This window comes from Mobula birostris, chromosome 22 (assembly GCF_030028105.1).
Source record: "Mobula birostris isolate sMobBir1 chromosome 22, sMobBir1.hap1, whole genome shotgun sequence".
NCBI lineage: Eukaryota > Metazoa > Chordata > Chondrichthyes > Myliobatiformes > Myliobatidae > Mobula > Mobula birostris.
In genome coordinates, this window is record NC_092391.1 from 50928236 (window position 1) to 50947899 (window position 19664).

The 19664-nt window shown below is 44.0% G+C and overlaps 1 protein-coding gene across 4 annotated transcripts in view; it reads left to right on the forward strand.

Annotated features, from left to right (window-relative positions):
- Nucleotides 1–19664, forward strand: part of LOC140186442 (cohesin subunit SA-1-like) — a 109712-nt gene that overhangs the window by 50882 nt on the left and 39166 nt on the right. For all 4 annotated transcript variants that reach the window (XM_072240714.1, XM_072240713.1, XM_072240712.1 and 1 more), the window contains 5 exons: nt 10164–10281; nt 14039–14142; nt 14626–14718; nt 14944–15033; nt 15879–16082. In XM_072240714.1, coding sequence (XP_072096815.1) covers nt 10164–10281; nt 14039–14142; nt 14626–14718; nt 14944–15033; nt 15879–16082 — 609 coding nt within the window. The remainder of the gene's footprint in view (nt 1–10163; nt 10282–14038; nt 14143–14625; nt 14719–14943; nt 15034–15878; nt 16083–19664) is intronic.

The window sequence follows — 19664 nt, forward strand, 5'->3', positions numbered from 1 at the left end:
GATATCATGAGGTGGTGCCCAACCTTCATAGAGTGTTTCGACCCTTAACCACTAAACTCTCCAGCTGGCGGGTTAGCAGTGGTGGTCAACTCACTGCCCATCTGCTCCTGACTTTCGGATCAACTCCTCTCGGTTGCTCCATATCCAGCAAGAGGCTCTCTCTGCTTCCTCCCCCATCCTGCAAGCTGCTTGGTTTTTGCTCTTTTCATCAAGGCCCAGCGCAAATATCAGTCTCCATGCTGACCCTCTACAATTGCTCTCTACAGGGAGTAGCCATGCCTGCCATCCTTTGTCCCTGCACTCCTGGGCCTTCCTCTCATGAACCTCCTCGCATCCTTCTTTCCGTGGTACTATGAGGTCCACTGGGACGATTTTCTTGTCTGCAGTGGACCATGGTATGATGTCTGGTTGAAGTGTGGTTTACACCAACTCTAGGAACTGCATCTTCCTCCACAATCGACCTTCATCTCCTATGATTTCACAGTTTGCAACAGATTGGATTTAGACCTCTTTGAAATGACTGGGTTGGACCTCTCCTTGATGAAAGTGACCGCCTGTTTGCCCCTCTGTCGGCTGGTCTGTTCTTACATCTCTGCAGCTCTACTCTGTCAGCAAGGGACAGCAGGACCTTTTCGTGCCACCACCTGTACCGTCTTTGTGTTAGAACTGTTTTGCATTCTGACAGTATGTGCCAGTGAACCTCGCTGACCACAAAGCTGCAGTTTGAGGTCCTTCCTCAGCCCCCATGTGTGCGGCTGTGATGATGCAGGGACAGTGTCATGCTTGGACTGCAGGAGGAAAGAAATGGGGAAGGTCTCCAGTCTCCAATGCTCTGCCCAAGTGATGTGGTGCTTGGGAAGATCCCATTTCGTCCAGGTGCCCTGTGACCCCCAACCCCACTGCCTTCCATACCTGCCTTTCAAACTTACGGTTCCATACCTGTGCCTGGACCATGTCACACCTATCACTTGCACTTGTACTGTCCCATCATTGGAAGTGTGTAGAGCCAAGGCCTTGCAGTCCCAGACATGGGTTGCCAATGATGTTTCTCAATTCAGGGAGCTCATTACCTGGTCTGTGGCTGAGTTGGCAGCCTACTTTCGGCTTGATCTTGTTGTGACTCCTGCTTGGTTTATTAGCTTGTCATCAGAGTCCCTCAGTGTTAACACAACTCAACATTTTGCCATCTTGAACTTCTCTACTTTAGATGACAATAGCCGGCCTGAACTTATGTAGAGCCCACTGCATATTGAAGTCCCCCAGGACTATTGTAATATTGTCCTTTTGACGTGCATTTTCTACCTCCCGTTGTAAATTGTTGGCCACATCCATACTACTGTTTGGGGGTCTGTATTCAACTTCCATCAGGGTCTTTTTACCCTTACAGTTCCTTAGCTCTATCCACAATGATTTGACACCTTCTGACCCTATGTCACCTCTTTCTAATGATTTGATTTCATTTTTTAACAACAGCAATGCTGCCCCCTCTTATTTCCTGCCTATCCTTTCAATACAATGTGTATCCTTGAGCATTAAGCTTCCAGCTATAATTGTTCAGCCATGATTCAGTGATGCCTACAACATCATACCTGCCAATCTGCAACTGTACTGTAAATTCATTTACCTTATTCCGTATACTGCACACATTCAGAATAAACACCTTCAGTCCTGTATTTATCCTTTTCAATTTAGTTTGCCTTTTATGTAGCAACTTATTCTGTTGTCTGGAATTCTGCCCTATCGACAGCTGTTCCTCACTACGTATTGTCTCTGTGTGTAAACTAGCTATCTCGTCTTCAGCACTATGATCCACCTTTCCTACAATACTTGCATTGAAATATATGCATCTCAGGATACTAGTTGCACCATGCTCAACCTTTTGGTTCCTAACTTTGTCTGCGGTCTTAAACAAAGTCTGTCTCAATAAACTCTCTAGTAACTGTTCCCACTTTGGTTCCCATCCCAATGCAACTTTAGGTTAAATGCCACCATGCAGCATTAACAAACCTTCCCACTAGAATATTCATTCCCCTCCAGTTCAGGTGCAGCTAGTGCCTTCTGTTCAGGTCCCATCTTCCTTGGAAGAGAGCCCAATGATCCAAAACCTTATGCCCTCCCTCCAACACCTTAGCCACATTTTAAGCTGTATAATATATTGCTAATTCTAGCCTCCCTAGCCTGTGACACGGGTTAACAATCCTGAGATCACAATTCTGGAGGTCCTGGCTTTTAACTTCGCACCTAACTCATGAACTCCTGATGCAGAACCTCATCACTTGAGCTACCCATGTCATTGGTACCTACGTGGACCGTGACTTCTCTCACTGAAGAATGCCAAGGACTCAATCTGAAATATCCCAGATCCTGGCATCCAGGAGGCAACATACCATCTGGGAATCTCATTCTTGCCCTGTCTGTTCCCCTAACTTAAGAGTGTCATAGCGTGCCTTCCCTTCTGAGTTTCAGAGGCAGACTCTGCCCACGACCTGACCATTGTGACTTTCCTCTGTTAGGTCATCCCCTTGACAGAATCCAAAGTGATATACCTGTTGAGGGGGGTGGGCACACGTTTACTCTGCACTGGCTCCTTAACCCCTTTCCTCTTTCTGACTGTCACCCAGTTTTCTGTGTCCTGCACCTTGGGTGTAACTACTTCTCTACATGTCCTATCTATCACCCACTCAGCTTCCTAAGTGATCCAGAGTTCACCCAGTTCCAGCTCCAACTCCTTAACACGGTTTGTTAGAAGCTGCAGCCGGATGCACTACTTGCAGTTGTAGTTATCAGGGACACTGGAGATCTCCCTGCCTTCCCACATCCCGCAAGAGGTGCATTTAACTATCCTGCCTGGCATCTCTACTGTCCTAGCTGAGCAGATATAAAGAAGAGAAGGGGGAAAAAATCTTGAGCTTTTCTTTTCTTTGCTTTCTCGGAGTGAAGCCCCAAAGAGCTAAAGCCTTAGGATCATCACTCTGTCCACACTAGCCTCTGCGCTTGCCCCTGCTTTCCTTTAATTTGCTAGCTAAACTACAGGCGGTATCAACTCTTCCATTCCTACGCAAGATTCTTGAGAGTCATTTTCAACCAACTTAACTTTCTGAATGAGAAAGTTAACTTTTCTGAATTCTAGAAAAAAATTGGTCAGGTTTTAGAGCAAACCACAGCATGGAAACGTCCCTTATTACCAAAATTGTTAGCAATCTTAGGCTCGGCACTGATGCCAGTAGGGTCTTAATTCTAATTCTCCTTTAAGTGATGCTTTCGACATAATTGATGACAACATTCTCCTAGATTACCTTGAGAACTGGACTGGCATCTCTGGTAGTGCCCTTAGTTTGTTCCATACATATATCCTGGAGAGATTTTTTTTTCCATTGTGGAGATCAGTTTTCTAAAAGAAACAATGTAGCTTTTGGTGTAACTCAGAGAAGATGACATGGTCCTCGACCTTCTTGTACAGATGTCATTAGAGTGCATAAACCTGATTTCCATAGCTAGGCAGGTGACACAATTGTAAATCGATTCAGCCTGATGATAACACCCTATCTTCTCTGGCTTGTATGGCTACAATAAACAAATGGATCAATAATAATTTCCTAAAACTAAATGCAGATTAGCCGGCTGGTGGCGTAGTGGCATCAGCGCTGGACTTCGGAGTGAAGGCTCCTGAGTTTGAATCCAGCCGGCTCCTTTGCATGCTTTCCATCTGTGCTGGGTTGAGCGTCAAGCTAGCAACTCGGCCTCGTAAAAATAAGGAAAGCCTGCTAAAAAAAAAATGCCGTCATGACAGCGTCCCAATGACTCCACTTGGAGTTGAGGGGTTTCTTCTTAATGAAGATAAAACTGAAATACTTTTGGTTGGTTCCAAAGCCAAAAAGTTAAACTTTTTGATAAACTTGGGAACTTAAGTTCCCCTTGTTAAAATTGGAAGTAACAACCTTGGACATTATTGTTGATTCAGATTTGAATTTTAAATTCCATATAAAGAAAGTGAATGAAGCAGCATTTCTACACTTGTGTATCGCAAAGGTACATCTGTTTCTATTATGTTATGATGCCGAAAAAGTAATTTGTACCTTTAAATCGAATAGACTAGATTACTGTAATGCGCTTTTAATTGCCTTGCAAAGCAATTTATCAATAGACTTCAACTTATTTAGCTGGCTGCTAGACTTCTAACTAAAATTAGAATGAGGGAGTATATCACTCTTATCCTAGCTACTCTGCATTGGTTTCCTGTATCATTTAGAACTGATTTTAAAGTTCCCTTGTTTACAAAGGTCTCAATAGTCTGGGATCTGAGTTATTTTCATTTTATCCTGCTGGAGCTGTCAGGATGACTTCTGCCAGTCTCTTGAATTTAGACAATTGCCCTCAAAAGATAATTAGATCAGTTTTTTTTTAAAAAGCAGCTTCTAACTGGTGGAACTCAATACCTAAAACTATAAGGGTTGCAGACTCAGTTGACACTTCTAAACACAAGCTCAAAGCCTATTTAGTTAACCTTGAGGAAAGGTCCCTGTGTTCGAATGTCTTTTTCTCTGGATACTGTCGAAAGATGGTACTGAAGTTCTGGGTGTGCGATTTGGGGATTGGATTGTAGTTCAATTGGACTCTTTCGAGTTTGTTTTTAATTTTGTGTTTTCGCTCGTTCCTTGTTGCGTTAGCGCGATTTGTTTTGTGCGTAGAGGGGTGAATGATGTTTTTCTTTGAAAGGGTTCCATGGTTTTCTTTGTTTCATGGCTCTCTGGAAAGACAGATCTCAGGGTTGTGTACACTGCATACATACTTTGATAATAAATGTACTTTGAACTTTGAATATTCCTGTTCCCATTCCTCATTTGGCTTATTTAGGAATCTATGCTTCAGGGCTTTTATTAGCAATTGATTTGCTCAGGGTAAAGGAAAATTAAACTTCTCCATGATTGTCTTACCTTTTCTATTACCTCCTCACATTAAATTCTGATAATAACTGTGTGATTGCTGCCTTCACGTCAGTTCTAGATATGACTGATAACAGTCAGGGTTTCTAACTGGTTAAAATTTGGACAGTTTCCTGATTTTTTTTTTTAACCTGTAAAATCCAGGTATAGTTGGTATTTCCTAGGAATAGGTCTTGTATTTTTTGCCTGGGTGGGGGGGGGGGGGGGGAGTTCAACTCCTTCTCAAATATTATCAAGTATCATCATTTATCTTCTTAATGTGAATAGACCATATACCATGAGATGTAGGAACCGAAGTAGGCCATCCAGCCCAGTAAGTCTGCTACGCCATTCAATCAGGGGCTGATCCAATTCTTCCAGTTATCCCCACTCCCCCACCTTCTCCCCATACTCTTTGATGCCCTGGCTAATCAAGAACCTATCTATCTCTGCCCTAAATGCACCCAATGACTTGGACTCCACAGCCGCTCGTGGCAACGAATTCCACAGATTTACCACCCTCTGACTAAAGTAATTTCTCCACATCTCTGTTCTAAATGGACGTCCTTCAATCCTGAAACTGTGCCCTCTTGGACTCCCCTACCATGGGAAATAACTTTGCCATATCTAATCTGTTCAGGCCTTTTAACATTCAGAATGTTTCTATGAGATACCCCCTCATTCTCCTGAACTCCAGGGAATGCAGCCCAAGAGCTGCCAAGCGTTTCTCATACGGTAACCCTTTAATTCCTGGAATAAATCTCGGGAATCTTCTCTGAACCTTCTCCAATGTCAGTATATCCTTTCTTTAAAAAAGTCCAAAACTGCACACAGTACTCCAGTGTGGTCTCACGAGTGCCTCATATAGCCACAACATCACATCCCTGCTCCTATATTCTATACCTCTAGAAATGAATGCCAACATTGCATTTGCCTTCTTCACCACCGACTCAACCTGGAGGTTAACCTTTAGGGTATCCTGCACAAGGACTCCCAAGTCCCTTTGCATCTCTGCATTTTGAATTCTCTCATCTAAATAATAGTCTGCCTGTTTATTTCTTCTGCCAAAGTGAATACACTTTCCAACATTGTATTTCATTTGCCACTTTGCCCATTCCCCTAAACTATCCAAGTCTCTCTGCAGGCTCTCTGCTTCCTCAACGTTACCCGCTCCTCCACCTGTCTTTGTATCATCACCAAATTTGTCCACAAATCCACTAATCTCATAGTCTAAATCATTGACATACATCATAAAAAGCAGTGGTCCCAACACTGACCCCTGTGGAACTCCAGCCAAAATAGAATCCTTTCATTCCCACTCTGTTTTCTGCCGAACAGCCAATGTTCCACCCATGCTAGTAACTTCCCTGTAATTCCATGGGATCTTATCTTGCTAAGCAGCCTCATGTGCGGCACCTTGTCGAAAGCCTGAAAATCCAAGTACACTACATCTATTGCATCTCCTTTGACTACCTGCCTGTAATTTCCTCAAAAAATTGCAGTAGGTTAGTCAGGCAAGATTTTCCTTTCAGGAAACCATGCTGGCTTTGGCCTGTCTTGTCATGTGCCTCCAGGTACTACGTAATCTCATCCCTAACAATCGATTCCAACAACTTCCCAACCGCTGTAAGGCTAACAGGTCTATAGCTTCCTTTCTGCTGCCTCCCACCCTTCTTAAATAGCGGAGTAACATTTGCAATTTTCCAGTCAGCCAGTACAATGCCAGAATCTATCAATTCTTGAAAGATCATTGTCAATGCCTTCGCAATCTCTCCAGCTACTTTCTTCAGACCCAAGGGTGCATTCCATCAGGTCCAGGAGATTTATTAACCCTCAGACCATTAAGCTTCCTGAGCACCTTCTCAGTCGTAATTTTCGCTACACATACTTCACTTCCCTGACACTTTTGAATGTTCAGTAGACTGCAGATGTCTTTCACTGTGGAGACTGATGCAAAATACGCATTCAGTTCTTCTGCCATCTCTGCATCTCTCATCACAATATCTACAGCGTCATTTTCTATTGGTTCTATATCTACCGTCAATTCTCTTTTACCCTTTATATACTTTAAAAAACCTTTTAGTATCTTCTTTGATATTAGTCATGAGCTTCCTTTCATAATTCATCTTTTCCTTCCTAATGACCTTCTTAGTTGCCTTCTGCAAGTTTTTAAAAGCTTACCAATCCTCTACCTTCTCACTAGCTTTAGCTTCCTTGTATGCCCTCTCTTTTTACTTTGGCTCTGACTCAGCCACAGTAGTGTCCTCCTTCCATTCGAAAATTTCTTTTTATTTGGAATATATGTCTTGCACTTCCCCCATTTTTTTTCAGAAACTCCAGCCATTGCTGCTCTGCTGTCCTTCCTGCTCGTGTCTCTTTCCAGTCAACCTTGGCCAGTTCCCCTCTCATGCCATTGTAATTTCCTTTGTTCCACTGAAATACCGACACAATGGAATTTAGCTTCTCCTTCTCAAATTTCAAAGTGAACTTGATCATATTGTGATCACTGTTCCCTAAAGGTTCCTTAACCTTAAGCTCTCTTATCACCTCCGGATCATTGCACGACACCCAATCCAGCACAGCCGATCCCCTAGTGGGCTCAACAACAAGCTGTTCTAAAAAGCCATCCCTGAGACATCCTGCAAATTCTCTCTCTTGAGGTCCAGTACTGGCCCAGTTTTCCCAATCCACTTTCATGTTAAAATCCCCAATCATGACATTGCCCTTCTGACACGCCTTTTCTATCTCCTGCTGTAATTTGTAATCCCCATCCTGGCTGTTGTTTGGAAGCCTGTATACCACTGCCATTAGGGTCCTTTTACACTTGTCTTTTCTTAACACAACCCTCTGAAAATCTACACCTTCAGATCCTATGTCATCCCTTTCTCATGTTTTAATATTATTTCTTATACACAGGGCCACACCACCCCCTCTTCCAACTTACCTATCTTTCCGATACACTGTATATCCTTGGACTTCCTGCTCCTAATAGCAGCCATCCGTTAGCCAAGTTTCAGAGATAGCCTCAACGTCATACTTGCCAATCTGCAGCTGCATTTCAAGATCGTCTGTTTTATTTCTTCTGCCTTCATTCAAATATAACATTTTCAGTCCAGTATTTGTTGTGTTCTGTTTTAACTGCACCGCACCTCTTTTGCCCTGTAACTCATCCCACTGGCTGTAATTATGCCTCATCTCCTGCCTGTCCTTTCTATCATCTGTTGCACGCTATCTTTGATTTATTTCTGGTTTTCCCCTTCCTCAGCCCTATCACTCCAGTTCCCACCCCCCTGCCAAATTAGATTAAACCCTCCCGGACAGCTCTGTTAAACTTGCTGCTAGGACAGGGGTCCCCAACCTTTTTTGCACCGCGGACCGGTTTAATATTGACAATATTCTTGCGGTCCCGGGGGTGGGGCGGAGTGGTGTTCAAGTAGGGTTAAACTCACCTCAACATGTCTTTTACAGTGAGGGTTGCCAACTTTCTCACTCCCAAATAAGGGACAAAAGTAGCAGTCAAATATGGGACACTTGTGTTTACCCCGAGAAAGACTACCATGACCATGAAGCCTTGCGCGGGCACCTGTGTGCGCATGCGCGTATGTGCTGAATTTTTTTCCCACAAATCGGTTTTGGCTTAATCTTCCTGACTGCACTGTACATACATTATTTCTACTTTATATAGGCTGTGTATTTGCCATATCATTCCTGCTTTTACTATATGTTGGTGTTATTTTAGGTTGCGTGTTATTTGGCAGGTTATTTTTTGGGTCTGGGAACGCTCAAAATTTTTTTCCCATATAAACTAATGGTAACTGCTGCTTCGCTTTATGCCATTTCGGCATGAAAGGTTTCATAGGAGTGCTGTACCTTAGTGGGGGAAATAGGGGACAAGGGCGGACCCGTATGGGACAAGGCAATTTAGCCCAATATACGGGATGTCCCGGCAAATATGTGACAGTTGGCAACCCTATGTTCAAGTTCAACAGTGCGTGATAGTGAATGAGGAAAGGTGCAGCTGACTCATATTGTTTCCTTGCGGCCCGGTAGCACATGCTTTGGGACCACCGATATTGGGATATTGGACCCCTTTAGGTTCAGGTGTAACCCGTCCTTTTTGTACAGGTCGTACCTCCCCCAGAAGTGGCCCCAGTGATTCAGGAACCCAAAGCCCTTCCCCCTACACCAGTCTCTCAGCCACGCGTTAATATACCTGATCATGCTATTCATGTGCTTGTTTGCACGTGACACAGGCAGTAATCCTGAGATTACTACCCTGGAAGTCCTGCTTTTCAGCTTTCTATCCAGCTCCCTGAATTCTCTCTTCAGGATCTCCTCCCTTTTTCTACCTATGTCATTGGTACCAATGTGTACCAAGACTTTTGGCTGTTCACCCTCTCTCTTCAGAATGCGCTACACTCAATCTGAGACATCCTGTACCCTGGCACCTGGGAGGCAACACACCATGCGGTTATCTCTATCAGCTGACAGAACCCTCACTATGGAATCCCCTATGACTACCACATTCCTCATCTTCTCTCCCTTCTGCACCACGGAATCAGGCTCACTGCCAGAGACCCGATTGCTGTGGTCGTCTGTCAGGTCACTCCCCTCAACAACATCCAAAATGAGATAATGATTACTGAGAGGATGACCACAGGGGTGCTCTCTACTATCTGAGCTCTTCCCATTCCTCCCCTGACAGTTACTCACTTATCTAACTCCTGCAACCTCAGGATGACTAACTCCTTGCAGCTCCTATCTATCTCCTGCTCACTTTCCCTAATAAGCTGTAGGTCATCAAGCCGCAGCTTCAGACCCCTAACACGGTCCCTCAGAAGCTGCATCTCGGTGCACCTGGCGCAGGTTTGGCCATCTGGGAGATGGGAAGATTCCCAGGATTCCCACATCTGACTAACCCTACAGACATGCTCTCTTCCTCCAACAAAAAATGCAAGGAGAAAAACCAAAGTTCACTTGCCCACTTACCTTGCCAAAGCCCTACCACTCTGCCTCAGGCCTCTCGTCGAAGACCGTTCTGCTTGGCAGTCTCTCCCTTTCATGCCTGAACCTTCCCCGCTCTCCAACTCACAATTGGTGCTCTGGTTATAGCTGAGTTCCTGTGAAGTTTTCCCCATTTAAACTTCGCTCTCCTGTGCCCCACCTCTTTTCTTGGAACTCTCCAACTCACGATTGGTGCGCTGGTTATACTGATCAATGTTTATTTGTTTCTTTCCTAAGCTCCATGAACACTGTGCATATTTGGTGGATAGTCTTTGGGACCATGCTGGATATGTGCTGAAAGACTGGGAGGGGATGACCGAGCTGTTACTGGAAGAGATTGAAGACGACGAAGTGGGTGAGCTTGCAACGCTAGCCCTTTGTGTGTGTGGAAATTCTTGTGCAAAAATGCAATGGTGTAATAAGATTACTGTGGTTCCAGGTATAGCTGGAGTGTGAGGTACAGCAACTTTTTGGTGTGCACAAACTTGAGCTGAAATTAGGAGATTGTTCACAAATAATGGTTGTACTGTGGAATAATGAAATGGAGCTAATTGGCCTTTTAATCTGACTTTATATAAGAACATGAAAATAAATATTTTTTAAAAACCAGAAAATACTTGAAACACAGCAAGTCGGTGGCACATGGAAAGATAAACGATTGATATTTATGTTGAGAATATTTTGGAAGAACTAGGGAGGGGGTAAAAGTATTAAGGTGACAAAGGAAAGAGTATTTGTGAAAAGGTGGCACCAGGGTTGCAGTGAGATACAGGAACTAAAGTCAAGTGGGTTAATGAGACCGTGGATGATAAACAAGTGTTGTAAATAATGGGAACAGGACATGTCAGCACATCAGGGAATGGTACTGGAGGGAGTTAAAACCGAGTTGATATTGAATAGTTGACTTGAAGCAACAATGGCCAGTTGTAACACAAAGAAAAGGGTAGAATTAAAATGCTAGCTATCAGTTTTTCCACAAATGTTACCTGACTGAATGTTTAATTTTCTGTTTTGATTTTAAGAACAATCTGGTTAGTCACATTCTCCTGCCCCTTTCAAATAAACCATTCTTAGATACTAGCTCCCTTTTGAATGCTACAATTTATCTGCCTCCCTGGTGGTATATTCTGGATAATTTTAGTCTCTGATTCTATTGTCACCTTCATTCTAATCTCCCCTGATTTTTTTTTTTCATACCCTTTCACTAACAAGAGTTTCTCTCTTTCTCTCCTGTTGACGTACTTCATAATTTCAGATACCCTGTAAGAAAATCCCCATTTTTCCACAGTATTAATACAACTAAAATCTCTAGTTCCTGGAATCATTTTAGTAATATTACACCTATATCAGAATCAGATTTAATATCACTGGCGTGAAATTTGTTGTTTTGTGACATAATAATAAAACTATAAATTACAATAACTATATTTAAGATAAATAAACAGTGCAAAAGAGAGGGATAAAATACTGTGCAAGTATTCATAGGTTCATTGCTCAACTCCTGAAATGTTGAGTTTGTGTCTTCAGGCTCTATCCCACCACCTTGATGGTAGCAAAGTAAAAAAAGGGTGTTTAGAGGCCCTTAATTACCCATGATGGAGCTGGTTGAATTTATAATTGTCTGCAGCCGTTTCTAATGCTGTGCAGTGGTCCATGGTAAATTTGTGAGCGTCTTGGGTGATATACCAACTCTCCTCAAACTCCTAATGAAATATATCCGGCTTCTTAGTAATTGCATCAGTATTTTGGGCCCAGGGTAGATCCACAGATGTTGACACCCAGGAACTTGAAACTGCTCACCCTTTCCACTTCATCAAGGGATGAGAACTTGTGGGTGTTCACGAGACTTGCCCTTTCTGAAGCCCACAATCAATTCCTTGGTCTTTCTGACATTGAGTGCAAGGTTGTCGCTGTGATGCCACTCATCCAGCTGATTTACCTCACTCCTGTACGCCACCTCATCAATATCTGAAATTCAGCCAGCACGATTGTGTTGTTGGTAAGTTAATGGATAGTGTGTAAACTGTGTCTAGCCATGCAATCATGGGTGTAGAGAAAGTAGAGCAGTGCGCTAAGCGTGCATCCTTGGGGTGTGCTAGTGTTGATTGTCAACGAGAAGGAGATGATTTTTCTGATCTGCACAAACTGGTCTCCCGGTGGTCAAGAATCCAGTTGCAGTGGGAAGTTCATAGGCCCAGGCGTCGGAGCTTGTTGATTAGAACTGAGCATTTGATTGTGTTGAGTTGTAGGCAATAAACAGTAGCCTGACATAGATATTATTATCGTCCTGGTGAGGGTGCATCCGCTGTAAACTTCTGTGGTGATAGACAAATTGCAGTGGTCCTCCTTAGGCAAGAGTTGATTCTAGCCATGACCAACCCGTTGAAGCACTTCATCACAGTAGATGTGAATGCCACTGGGCAGCTTATCTTGCTCTTCTCGGACACTGGTATAATTGTTGCCCTGTTGAAGCAGGTGGGAACCTCCAAGTGCAGCAGTGAAAGATTGAAGATTTCCTCAGAACATTCCCACCAGTTGGCACAGGTTTTCAGAGCCCTACCAGATACACCATCAGTGCGTTGTGCCTTGTGAGGGTTCACCCTCTTGAAAGATGTTCCTCCTTAGGCCTCTGAGACAAATCAGAGTCAGCAGATGTTGCAGGGATTCGCATAGACGTAGTTTTAGTCTCCTTTTCAAAGTGTGCATTCAAACTGTTGAAGCATTACAGCCATTCATGAGAGGTTTCACTTCGTAGGAAGTAATGACTTGGAAACCCTGCCACCCTAATGTGCATCTGAGTCCCTTTCCAACCTCAATTGGAATTACTTTTTTTGCCCTTAAAATAGCCTTCCATAGGTAGTAGCTGAACTTCAAGAAGTTCTGGATCACCAGACTTGAATGCCACAGATCTAACCCTCAGCAGACTACAAATCTCCTGGTTCGTCCATGGCTTGTGGTTTGTTCACAAAGGCACATACTCATCCATACAGGTCTTGAAGTTGTTGACAACTGTGGGGTATTCATTCGGACTCGAAGATGAATCGCTGCACATTTGCACATTCTCAGTCCACCAACTCAAAGGAGCTTTGTAAGCACTCCTACGCCTCCCTTGACCATATCTTCTTGGTCTCAACACTGGTGCTGCAGTCTTTATTCTGCTTGTACACTGAAGAGGGAGGAGAAGATGGTGACACGACACAGTGCGCGTGGCCGCTCCGAATTGATATCATATTTGTGAAGTAGGATGCTGTGCACAATCCTGTTTTGATGGAGACAGCCGTGAGAAGCACGGAGGAACATCTGGAGAAACTGATGAAATGCCTGCTTTGCTGCCACTGCTACTGTGCAATCCAGAATCTCCGGAGGGGAAGGCCCCAAATCCTCGGCTTTGCCTATTGCCTGTTGCCGGGGCTGGGGTCGAAGTGCTTGGCAGAGATGGTGCTCGGTGTTGTAGAGCTGGTCGGAGGCTTGAAGTTTTCGGACGGACTCGGAGTCGAACTGTGGTCAGGTGCTTCCAGGATGCTGCATCGGCAAGTTTGTGGCTCTGGAAGCTCGTGGCAGGAAGAGTTTTCTTCCTTCAGCCGTCTGTGTGAGATGATGGGACCTTCGAGAGACTTTGAGACTTTTTTACCGTGTCCATGGTCTGTTTTTCTATCAAATTACGGTATTGCTTGCACTGTTGTAACTATGTTATAATTATGAGTTTTTTGTCAGTTTTTTTAGTTGTGATTTGTCTTGTGTTTCTGTGATATCATTCTGGAGGAACAAATTGTATCATTTCTTAATGCATGCATTACTAAATGACAATAAAAGAGGACTGCGTGTCCTCATAATCTGGAACACTGGGAGTAGAAGTACAGCCAGATGATTGGACTTTCCAAAGTATAGGTATGGGATAGCACAGTAAGCATTCTCGATGGTGGTATAACATGGTCGAGTGTGGCTCCTCTGGTTCTACAGGTGATGTGTTGGTAGTTGTTCAGAAACTTCGTCAAGCTGGCCTGTTTGAAATCTCCTGCAGTGATTATTTATTAATATTTATTAAAATGTTGGCAGAGTTGGGTTAAATTGCTGAATTAGCTGAAATAAATTAATGTGAGCTTGCTTTCTAGGTCTCAGTGATCAAGAGGAGGCTGCTTTGATTGAACTAATGGTTTGCTCAATGCGACAAGCTGTGGAGGTTCACCCTCCCGTTGGCAGACTTTCAGGAAAGAAGGTGAGACTGCTTCCAGGATGTCTGAGGATAACCTCTAACAGCAGTAAGATGACCCTCCCCCATGTCCTTGGTGGGTTTGGGTCCTGGAGAACTGGGGACCAGTGAGATGTGATCAGTTATTCATATCTATGCAGCTTGCTTTGTCTTTCACTGCTCCGTGTTATCTCAAAGCATCAGTCGTCATGAAATTTACCTGCAGTCTGCTGCATAAAATCTTCCCCATCCTACTGTTAGGGAGTATGTCTTGTGTGCCAGTATTACACCTGTTCTTCTGGACCCTTGGGAAAAGGATTGAAGGTATTAATCTAATGGGTGGAGGCGATCAGGATACCGGGGTAGAGAGGAGGTTATAATGAATTTGAATGATCAGTTGAACTTATGGCATTAAATGAGGCAGCCAGGTATTTGGGGTCAGCATAGTGTTTATTTGTTGGGCTCTTCTGTCTATATCACATTAACCGGAATGTTTACAACATGTTTTAGTTGCTGACTGCGAAGGAGAAGAAACAACAGATGGATGACCGTGCTAAACTGACAGAACATCTAATCGTCATTATCCCACAGCTCTTGGCCAAGGTGAGAGAGAGGGTGTTGATTCACAGCTTTTGGTAAATCAGAGCAGAGAAGGGTTGGGTGGGTTACCAAAATTACCACTGGCCCTGGTGAAATACGGGTACAGGAGCGATAAATTAAAGTAATTATTTTACATCCTGAGATGGATGGGTGGTGAAGACAAATGTTTACGGAAAGCAGAACTACACACTGAAAATGCTCCTTTTTATTCCCCACCCCTCACCCCAGTACTCTGCTGATGCTGAAAAGGTGGCAAATCTTCTGCAGATTCCAAGTTTCTTTGATCTGGATCTATACAGCAGCAAACGACAGGAGAAGGTGAGAATGCAAGTGGGATAGAACAGGTACTGTGAAAATACTCGCCCTCTGATGGCGCCACCTATGCTCTCCCTCCTTTCCTGCCAAATTTTTCAATACTGCTGTGTTTGTTTTACCTCCTATTCCCATGGCCTCCCCAACCCACTCTCACTCCATACCCTTGAGATCGAGTTTATTGCTGTATGTTCAAGTACATGCATATACAGATGCAATCAAAAACTTGCAGCAGCCTTATCATTCAATGCGTTTGGCCAGTCTTGTGCCTCAATCCAATGTTTCTGTCCTGTTCCCAGCAACCAGAGCCTTCTGAGATAGAATATACATAATGTTTGCTCTGAATAAATTGTAAAATGAAATCTTTTCTGTGTCCATATGATCATAACTCTTCATTCCCTGTATGTCTATGTAAAAGCCTCCATCTTATCTGCCTCTACCACTATTCCTGGCAGCCCATTCCAGGCACCTATCGCTCTGTTTAAAAAAAAAAAAAAAAAAATAATTTGCCCAGCATTGAGAGCATTTCTAAGGTTTAAGTGAAGAAATTTCTCCTCTACTTGTTTGCTGGTCTTGTGCAACTTCTATACTGTAGATTCATTTAAGGACCGTGGATTTTGCCAGCTGAGCCCATTCTTAGTTGTCCTTGAGAAGATGGTGATGAACTGCATTGAATAGCTGTAATCTTTGAGGTACACCCACAACGCAGTTAGGGAGAGTGTTCCGGGCTGATGAAGAAATGAAAGGGGTGGCGTTCACATGTTTTTGCTGCTCTTGTTCTTTAGCTGGGATAAATCTTTTATTTCCCCTCCTATCTCCCCTTCTTATCTTCTTCCTCTTACCATTTGCAGTATCTGGACCTTTTGCTGAAGCAGATCCGAGACATTGTTCAAAAACACACAGAAATGGAAGTACTCGAGGCTTGTAGTCGGGCCTTTTACACTCTGTCTAACGAAGACTACACCATCCGTAACCGTGTAGACATTGCCCGCAGCCAGATAATCGACAGTCTCGTTGGGATATTCACTCACTCTGCTGAGGACCTGCTGCATGAGGTAGGCTTGGATATGTCTTTAGCGTGCGGACTGTTAAAATCAGGGTTACCAAACTGGCATGAACAGCAGAGGAAACAACAGGAATTCTGCAGATGCTGGAAATTCAAGCAACACACATAAAAGTTGCTGGTGAACGCAGCAGGCCAGGCAGCATCTCTAGGAAGAGGTGCAGTCGACGTTTCAGGCCGAGACCCTTCGTCAGGACTAACTGAAGGAAGAGTGAGTAAGGGATTTGAAAGGGGGAGGGGGAGATCCAAAATGATAGGAGAAGACAGGAGGGAGAGGGATGGAGCAAAGAGCTGGACAGGTGATAGGCAAAAGGGATATGAGAGGATCATGGGACAGGAGGTCCGGGAAGAAAGACAGGGGGGGGGGGACCCCAGAGGATGGGCAACGGGTATATTCAGAGGGACAGAGGGAGAAAAAGGAGAGTGAGAGAAAGAATGTGTGTATAAAAATAAGTAACAGATGGGGTACAAGGGGGAGGTGGGGCATTAGCGGAAGTTAGAGAAGTCGATGTTCATGCCATCAGGTTGGAGGCTACCCAGACGGAATATAAGGTGTTGTTCCTCCAACCGGAGTGTGGCTTCATCTTTACAGTAGAGGAGGCCATGGATAGACATGTCAGAATGGGAATGGGATGTGGAATTAAAATGAGTGGCCACTGGGAGATCCTGCTTTCTCTGGCAGACAGAGCGTAGATGTTCAGCAAAGCGGTCTCCCAGTCTGCGTTGGGTCTCGCCAATATATAAAAGGCCACATCAGGAGCACCGGACGCAGTATATCACCCCAGTCGACTCACAGGTGAAGTGTTGCCTCACCTAGAAGGACTGTTTGGGGCCCTGAATGGTGGATCTCCCCCTCCCCCTCCAACTTTCAAATCCCTTACTCACTCTTCCTTCAGTTAGTCCTGACGAAGGGTCTCGGCCTGAAATGTCGACTGCACCTCTTCCTGGAGATGCTGCCTGGCCTGCTGCGTTCACCAGCAACTTTTATGTGAACAGCAGAGGACTGGGTAACAGTTGTGCAAATGTAAGTAATAGAATGGGTTGACTGTTTTAAGAACATCAGCTAGGGAATGGAATTATTTGAGAATCAACTGTTAAGGATGAGGTTATGGATTACTTGGAGACACAGGACAAAATCAACATGGTTTCCTTAAGAGAAAATCTTGCCTGACGAACCTGTTGGAATTCTTTGAGGAGATAGATAAAGGGGATGCAGTGGATGTTGTACATTTGGACTTTCAGAAGGCCTTTGACAAGGTGCCACACATGAGGCTGCTTATCAAGTTAAGATCCCATAGTATTACAGGAAAGTTACTGGCATGATCAAAGCATTGACTGATTGGTAGGAGACAGCGTGTGGGAATAAAAGGATCCTTTTCCGGTTGGCTGCCAGTGAGTAGTGGTATTCCACAGGGGACAGTGTTGGGACCGCTTCTTTTTGTGCTGTATAATCAATGATTTAGATGATGGAATAGATCAGGGGTCCCCAACCTTTTTTGCACTGCGGACCGGTTTCATATTTACAATATTCTTGTGGACCAGCCGACCCGCAGGGGCGGTGGGGTGGTGGGTAGGGTTGCCATCGGACAAGAGTAGAGCCAAATACGTTGTTTACACAGACTACAATGACCATGAAGCCTTGCGCAGGCACCAGTGCGCATGCGTGCTTTGCGTATGCGTGTACGTGTCAATGTTTTCTACAAATCATTTTTGGCGATTCTGTTGGGGTTGGGGGGGGGGTGTTAATCACGACCAGAATATAGGTGATAAGTGGCTAATACACTCAATTTTGTTTCTAAAAGGGTTTATCTAACAAATTTAATATTAAAAACACAGCGCATATTTTCCTCGCATGAATATAGTGATAAGTCAATTATCAGGGAAGGACAGGGGAGCTTGAAGTAAGTGTTGAACGAACTTCCAGTAGAAGTGGTAGAGGCAGGTTCAATATTATTTAAAGAAAAATTGGATAGGTATATGGACAGGAAAGGAATGGAGGGTTATGGGCTGAGTGCAGGTCGGTGGGACTAGGTGAGAGTAGCGTTTGGCACGGACTAGAAGGGCAGAGATGGCCTGTTTCTGTGCTGTAATTGTTATATGATTATATAAGTAAGTCAATAGCATCATAACATTTTAAGTAACGTTTGGATATTAAACACAGCACATATTTTCCCCGTATGAACATATAAAATCATTACAACACACCAATATCGCTGAATCAGTGGGAGTCCTGGGCTGAATGGTTGTTTCCCTGCAACAAGATGGTCCTATCGAGGGGTGATGGGAGACAGCGATACTCGAAGTGGGTCCCTTATGTCCAGTCTATTACGCAATTTGGTTTTCGTTCCATTCATTGCAGAGATATGTTGGAAATGGAAGCAACGTTTTCAGTGCTTTTGTGGCTATCTCAGGATATTTAGCCTTGACTTTGAGATTCAGAATGCCGGCAGAGATGTTATGTCAAACATACTTTTCAGCCCACCATTATTTGCAAGCTTGAGGAGTTGATCTTCTTCCTGCGCTGACATGGATGACGCGCGGGTAATGACCTCGCGTGCGTAATGGCTCAACAGTGGGCATGACAAGCAATGAGGAAAGGTGCAGCTGACTCCTATCGCCAAATCATATCGTTTCCTCGCGGCCCAGTAGCGCATGCTTTGCGGCCCGGTGGTTGGGGACCGCTGGAATAGATGGATTTGTTACCATGTTTGCAGATGATACAAGGATTAGGGGAGGGGCAGGTCATGTTTAGGAAATGGGTTGGCTGCAGAAGGACTTGGATTAGAAGAATGGGCGAGAGAGTGGCAAAGACTAAAGTAAATGGAATACAATGTTGGAAAATGCATGGTCATGCACTTTGGTAGTAGAAATAAATGTGCAGACTATTTTCTAAATGGAGAAAATCCAAAAATCTAAGATGCATAGGGACTTGGGAGTCCTTGTGCAGAACATCCTAAAGATTAACTTGCAGGTTGAGTTGGTGGTGAGGAAGGCAAATGCAATGTTAGCATTCATTTTGGGCACCTCATCTAAGAAAAGATGTGCTTGTATTGGAGAGGGTTCAGAGGAGGTTCACAAGGATGATTCCAGGAATTATAGGGTTATCATACGAGGAATGTTACTCTGGGTCTGTACTCGCTGGAATTTAAAAGGATAGATTAGATTATGAGAACACTCAGTCCTCTTTTATTGTCATTTAGAAATGAATACATGCATTAAAAAAATGATACAATGTTTCTCCGGAATGATATCACAGAAAACAGGACAAACCAAAGACTAACACTGACAGAACCACATAATTATAACATATAGTTACAGCGGTGCAAAACAATACCATAATTTGATGAAGAACAGACCATGGGCACAGTTAAAAAAAAAAAAAAAAAGTCTGAGAAGTCCCCGAGTCCCCGATAGCAGGAGGCAAAAGGGAGAAACTCCCTGCCATAAACCTCCAGGCACCGTCAACCTGCGATGCCTTGGAAACAGCCGACACTGTGTCCATCCGTCTGAAAACTTTGAGCCTCCGATACAGCCTCCTGAATGCCTTCGACCTCGCTCCGGCCACTGAAACAAG